General features: G+C 37.8%; 1 protein-coding gene across 1 annotated transcript; it reads left to right on the top strand.

Annotated features, from left to right (window-relative positions):
- On the top strand, positions 1,020-4,991 carry LOC8061963 (tRNA A64-2'-O-ribosylphosphate transferase). The gene is made up of 8 exons (XM_002438517.2): positions 1,020-1,381; positions 2,094-2,257; positions 2,605-3,310; positions 3,578-3,681; positions 3,764-3,872; positions 4,014-4,073; positions 4,343-4,543; positions 4,624-4,991. Exons 1-7 carry the CDS (start codon positions 1,060-1,062, stop codon positions 4,516-4,518), a joined length of 1,641 nt encoding a protein of 546 aa, XP_002438562.1. The 5' UTR covers positions 1,020-1,059; the 3' UTR covers positions 4,519-4,543; positions 4,624-4,991.

The following is a 6,929-nucleotide window of genomic DNA, read 5'->3' as shown; positions in this document are numbered from 1 at the left end:
TACATATCGTTTAGTCTTAGACAAAACGATCACTTAAACATGTAAAGATGGTCATTTAAATAGAAGGTTAAACAGAAACACCATACCACTGTTAGTGTTTAAAAGTTGAGTACAACGGGCTAAATGATTGTTTAGAGTTTAGACGAATAATGATAGAAACATAGGAGATAAGAAAGATAATAGGAAGACTAATGCTAAATAATATAGATCCCATTGTTGGAGATCAATTCAGAATGATTAAACAAGAAAAATGCTGATTTTCAATTAACTAGCTAATTAGAGTGTGTGGTAGGGGACAAACTGATGTTTGATAGGCAATAATAAAAATAAAAGATATGAAGAAAATATTAGAAATATCTATTTGTATAAGAAACTATTAGAGATTAATATAAAATAAGAATAAAATCTTAGTACAGATAATATCATTAACTAGCTAATTAAATAATTAAACATCTAATCTATGAGGTGTATTAAGGGAGTTATGGGAAGCTTGGGGGGTGCCAGGCCCCCCTTCCCTCCGCCACTGCTGTTTAGTTTACCCTAAAAACCAAAAACTTTTTAAGATTTTCTGTCATATTAAATTTTGCGACACATACATGAAGCATTAAATATAGATGAAAATAAAAACTAATTGCACAATCTATCTATAAATCGCGAGATGAATCTTTTAAACTCAGTTACTCCATGATTGAACAAATGTTTGTCAAACAAAAACAAAAGTATTATAGTGTTAAAATCTAAAAACTTTTTAGATCTAAACAAGGCCTTAGCCTTTTTGAATTTTGACTGCCGATGGATGAAGGAACAAACATCACTCTATTCATTTTACTGAAAAGTCATGATTAAAAATATTTTCACTGATTTGGTACAGGAGAAAAACACTGTTCGAGTTCGCTGGAACCTCCTTTGCGTGGGCCGAAATCCGGGAGAATTCACGTTGATGGGACACTACTTTGTATTGAACTAGAATTTGGCCCATCTAGATGATTCATGGGCTCGGACTTCTCCCGGCCCCCAATTCGCAAAACCGCAGCTCGCATCTCTCTCTCCCCTCTCCCCATGGCCGCGGCGGCGCCGGAGGCTGCGGCAGACGTTGCGCCGTCGGCGACGCTGAGCGTCTACAAGGCGGCACGGCGCATCAAGCGGCGGGCGAGCACGCTGTACAACGCGCTGCGGAGCGTGGCGGAGGACGCGGCCTTCGTAGCGGAGGTCGCGGCGCTGTGGCCCTCGCTGCCGCTGGTGGCCAACCTCCGCTGCGGCCTCTGGTACGCCCCGCCCCGTGCCTTCGCCGCCACCTGCTACTTCAAGTCCACGGATGGCCACGCCGGGAACTGGTCCTTCTCCACTGCCCGCCTCAACCTCCACCTCGCCCTCCTCGCTGGTGCGTGCTGCTTCTCTCTTCTTATTATTCTTGGCGTACCACTTGTGTAGTTGTGTTTGTGGTCAGTTTGGTGGCTCTTGCTACTCCATACTGGAAAAATTATTGGTGCCGTTCGCTTACTCAAAGCGAGAGACGGCTGATCCGGGTAGTTTTTACTTGGATTGAATTGTTCGTACTACATCTTTTGTGGTCAGTTTGGTAGACGGCTGATCCTGGTAGTTTTTACTTGGATTGAATTGTAAATTGGGGTGCTTTCAACTTGTGAATTGGGGGAGCTTTCAACTTTAATATAATATACAATGTTTTTTCCATGAAACGAAATAATTGTTCAAAAAATAATAATAAATTGCAAAGTTATATTACTGTTAAAGCATTTCAGGAACCTTGAAATCTGGGTTTAGCATATGTTCTGGCATTTCAGGAATCTTGAACCAGAATTTAGGATTTATGAGTGTAGTTTCGTTCCCTGGCCAAGAAGGTTGAGGAACTTTGCTTCATTGGTTTCTCAATACTCATAACACAAGCTTGGGGTGAACTGAAGCACAAATATCCTAGGTAAACTATCCTGATATTTGAGTTTGAGTCTATGTGTTTGGAGATCACCCTTGTTTTGAGGGAATAGCATAAATATACCTGGACAATGCAGAAGACCTAAACTTCTGAGTAATAGCTTGATTTAGCCTCAGTTTATTTGTTTGTTTCCTTTGAGCAGGGGAGAGAGGAGGGTGCATAATAGTTGATTCAACAAGGAGAGGGAAACGATTCCCTGATAGCATGTCAAAGACCATACCCATTTGGTGCTCTGTCCTGAACCGAGCAATTGAGAGGCACCGGCTGCGTGCTCTCCGCAAAAGCGTCGAAGTGAATTATCAAGTGGTTGGTCATGCCTTTCTAATTCTAAATCCTGCTATAATTCTGCACTGTGAACATGTCATCAGAAGCCTCCTTTTGTTTACTGTATCCTTAGGTTAAGCTTAACTTTAGGAGCAAATGATGCAAGGAATAAGTAGTTCACTAGTTTCAGCAATGCTTCACAATACTGTTAATAAATGCCAATAATATTATCTCAGATAAAAATTATAGTACCTTTCCAGTAATTGATGCTTGGATTATGCAGTGTCTATAACAAAATCCCCGTTATATTTCTATCGTTTTTATCTGAAGTAAGAGTCATATGATTTCTTTGTCCACTTGTTCTCATAATATTTCAATTTTCTTTGTAGTCATCTACTCTGCTGAATGGAGATGCTGAAAATAACTCTGATTTATCTAATTGGGATAGCTCGGTGCACCTTCCTGTATGGGTTCTAGGCACTGAGAAAAATGCTATAGAGGGGCGTATTGATGAATGGACAGACCAATTTGAATCGTGTGGTGCAGATATTAATTCTCTTGCAATAGGTTTGCAAAAACCACTACGTCCTCTATGGATCTCACAAAGGACACGTATATGGTTAAATGAAGTGCCGGAACTTGAGTCATGGGATTTTACTCCTATTATTCTAATTTCCACATCTGCATCTGAAGCAGTTGCTACACAAAGGATGTCTTCAGAATTCAGCTGGCACTATATTCCTGGAGCAGGAGACGATGAAGAGAGTTGGGCACGTGGTCTAACTCCTACCTTATTCTGGAAGCATTCATATGACCTTCTTGATGCTGGACCAGATCATTGTAACCAGTTAGTTGCAGATATTGTTGAAAAAGATAGGGTTTATCGTTCACAGAGAGGTGAACATTGTCCTCAAATTACATCTAAGTCTCTGAAGAGCCTTGATGCTGCAAAATGTAATGATGATCAGACAAGCGAGACGTGGGCTATGAACTTAGATCCTTGTACCAGTACAATGGATGCACAATGTTCTAATAGTGGTCTTCCACTCTTTTGGATTGGAACATCAAACCTTGCTGTATCATCTACTTTCCAAGGTATGATGAATAATTGGGCACTTGCAATTTTCTGTATAGCGTGTTCTGTTGTCATGTGTCATATGAAAATTTGCAAATATATGTCTAGATGATTACTTTTTATCTGCTATACTTAGTAATTGTGTGGCAAGCAGTCACTTCCATATAATAATTCTGTACTTAATTTAGTTCTGCGAGGAAACTAAGCCTACTATTTTGCTGGCGAAGAGTGTTATTGAATTCTTTATTCTATTTATGGTAGTTATTTTGGTATGCCCTTTTGTTTAGTTGGAGATGCCTTAGTTGGTGTGGACTGCATACTGAACTGTGACAGCACGTCAAAGCTACCTTCTAATTCATCAGAAAATTCTTACCTTGAGCTATCTATTGTGGTAAGCGCACCTTTCTGTGACCTTATGTGTTTTCACTTTATGTAAGGTTTCTTACATTACATCATGCTGATAATGTTGGTAGGGCTCAAAGGATGACCGATTTTCATTGATGAGAAACCTTCCAAAAGCAGTTGACTTTGCTAAGAGGAATTTGATTGCTGGGAGAAAAATCCTTGTGTGCTGTCAAAATGGTAAGTTAGCAAGGTTCACCTGCCAAAAAGAAACAGTATTTCATCTATTTTTCTTGCACAGCAAATAAGAATGTCATGTGATTTCTTGCATTTCTGTCCATGGTTAATTGAGCTCTGATTAATTGTTTTACTTCCCTTCAGGAGAAGATATAAGTATTTGTGTGGCCTTGGCAATATTGGCCTTGTTATTCGATGATAACGGTAAGCATAATAATGTTGCTTCTCTTGCAAAACTGCTACACTGCTACACAAGGATTTGATGCTATTCCTAATTTGCATTAGTGCTTGAGATTATTAGTTCCTGCAGATGCACTTTTGTTATGCCATGCCAAGAAACATAATGATGCATGTTCTAGATTGTTGATGAGTAGTTGTGCCCGCAGGTCCTACTTTCTTGTGTCTGTACTTTAATTATGTCAAATATGGTTGCATCATGAATGAATAAGTTATAACTAATTGTTTCTTTCAAGGATGCTTTGACTATGGAAATTATTTTGTCAAAAGAGATGTCACAAAGTTGGAGATGAGGAAGAGGCTGGTATTCATCTGCAAATTTGCTGTAAATGCACGGCCATCTAGAGGAAACTTGAAACAGGTGTATGGCTTCCTCAGCAGTCAAAAGGAACAGCTGTTATGTTTGACATAGCTTGGTCTTGTTTGACGTAGATGAGGTATTAGCTCTGATCTGTTGCTTGAGTAATTGGTGTGGAGTATCATCTGGAGTTTGTCTTTCTCATAGTTTGTTGGTCAGTTGGTGCATTAAGATCATGCCCAGAGGTTCTCATTGGAGTTGCCATCATGGCAATGATCTCATTCTGGGATCAACGTCTCAAGTCGAGGTTAATCAAAGACAAGCTTCGGTAGAGTGCAATACAAAGACAAGATTGCTTGGATAACCTAGGGATGATTCGAGTATTATGAATCTGCGACAACAGATAGAAGAAACTAAGTTAAGGACATGATTCTTTTGATGGTGGCTGCCAGATTGGAAAATCATTAGTGCTTAAGAGAATCATGTTCAGTAACATTTTCATTAGTACTTGAGATAGAAGGAAAGTATTTAAAAAGATTTATCTGAGGAAAATAACAGTGAGAAGTTATCTTCTTGATTTTGCTGTATTTTTGTCTGCAAATCATGTTCAGGCCTTGTTTAGTTCCCAACAAATTTTGCAAAATTTTTCAGATTCCCCGTCACATCGAATCTTTAGTTGCATGCATGGAGTATTAAATATAGACGAAAATAAAAACTAATTGCTCAGTTTGGTCGGAATTGACGACACGAATCTTTTAAGCTTAGTTAGTCCATGATTGGACAATATTTGTCAAATACAAACGAAAATGCTACAGTGTCGATTTTTCAAAATTTTTTAGAACTAAACAAGGCCTCAGTAACCATTTCCAAAAGCTTGTTTTAGCAACTGGGCCAACTTTCAAATTGAAGCGCACGATAAAAAAGCAAGCGGGCACTTGAAGAAAATGCATAGCTTATGAAGTTTTCTATGATTTCAATGAATTGACACAAATTTTCTGTTGAGACATGTAAATAGTAACAGTAACAGTCTCATTTGTAAATTGTACCCTTCCAGTTGTACTGATAGTCACAAAGTTCATTTCAGGACTATAACGAAAGGCTAGAAAAAAAGTTTCGTGGGCTGCTGGAACTGGAACTACTATCCCACAATGTCATCGGACGTTTAAACACCCATCAGGGCACCCTGCAGTAGAAGCTAGTTACTAGCTCTATATCTATTATCTATGACAACTTCTCTGATAATATTAACTTTTAACATAGAGCTTATAATATGAATAGTTTTAAATGATCATCGAGTATGTGTATGAAAATAACTCTTTTTTAAGAGATAGTTTAGTTGTTTCTCTCTTCTATAAAAATGAAATAATATATGTTTAGAGATAACATTAGTGAAGATGTTAGTAATTGAGTAGGCAATCAAGGTCTTTTACGAGAGCAAGATGCTAATAGGTACTACCTCCAGTCAAAAATACACATTTGACTTGTACGATCTTGATGCATATATTTTTTTTACTACTGGCTTCTTCTAATATGTATTTTTAAAATCATTTAAACGTAAGACTTTTGCAAGCATTGCGAGTACAAAATTTATACATATATCTTGCATATTTTGAAACTAAAAGTAGAGTATTTAGTGATATTTATAAAAGTAGAGTATTTAGTGATATTTATTTATAGTTTTTATATTAACTAGATATTACCTGAAATGGCATGTTTTTGTCAGATGGTGTACCGTAAGTGTAGATAGATCTCAGTGACCAGTTGGAGGCGATTTTTTTTTTTGTCCTTAAGAGCATGTGCTCTCACTCTACTTGTTATGCAATGCATTCGATCACAACTATGCAAGCAGCCACATTAGAAGACAGTATGAAGCACAGCCGGGACAAAAAGTATACATGCTAGGTGGCATATATGTATATTGAAAACCTTGCAATTTCCTGAAAAAAAAACTAGAAGCTTTCAGAAAAATTATGACTTGGCATATCCGTAGTTGTACTTATCGCAAAAATTGAGATTCAAAATAGCTCAGTTCAATGAGAACCACCTGTGGTCCTGTGGTGTAAATTTGTGGACTCTTAACTCAATCATGGGGGCAACAATTGACCTGTACTACTATTTGTACATAGTATCATCATTTAAGTCAAGATAGGTTCCAGTTAAGATAGATTTGGGTTCTTTAGAGCAACTCCAAAAGCCTCTTATCTTTCTCAATTAAGAGAAATAGTTTTTATTAGTAAAAAAAGACCTTCCAACAGCGTTGATGGCAATTAACTTAAATTTTCATCCGTCAACTAACCATAGGAGAGATCTAAAATCACTTATAAAGCAAAGTTATAGGGGTTTATTCTAATGAGTTCCACGAGTTGTGTTGTTCTCGCTTGCCTTGCAGGATATTTAATATTTCACTATATAAAAGTATCTCAAGTGAAGAATTTGAGTACACATTGTGGAGACCTCGTCAAGACGATCAAAACGGACATATCATTTGTCATATTTGGAGCAACAGAGAGAAAGTCCTCGATGGA

The sequence above is a fragment of the Sorghum bicolor genome, chromosome 10, assembly GCF_000003195.3.
Source record: "Sorghum bicolor cultivar BTx623 chromosome 10, Sorghum_bicolor_NCBIv3, whole genome shotgun sequence".
Lineage (NCBI taxonomy): Eukaryota > Viridiplantae > Streptophyta > Magnoliopsida > Poales > Poaceae > Sorghum > Sorghum bicolor.
The sequence above is the reverse complement of the archived record's forward strand: the minus strand, read 5'-3'. Positions and strand labels throughout refer to the sequence as shown.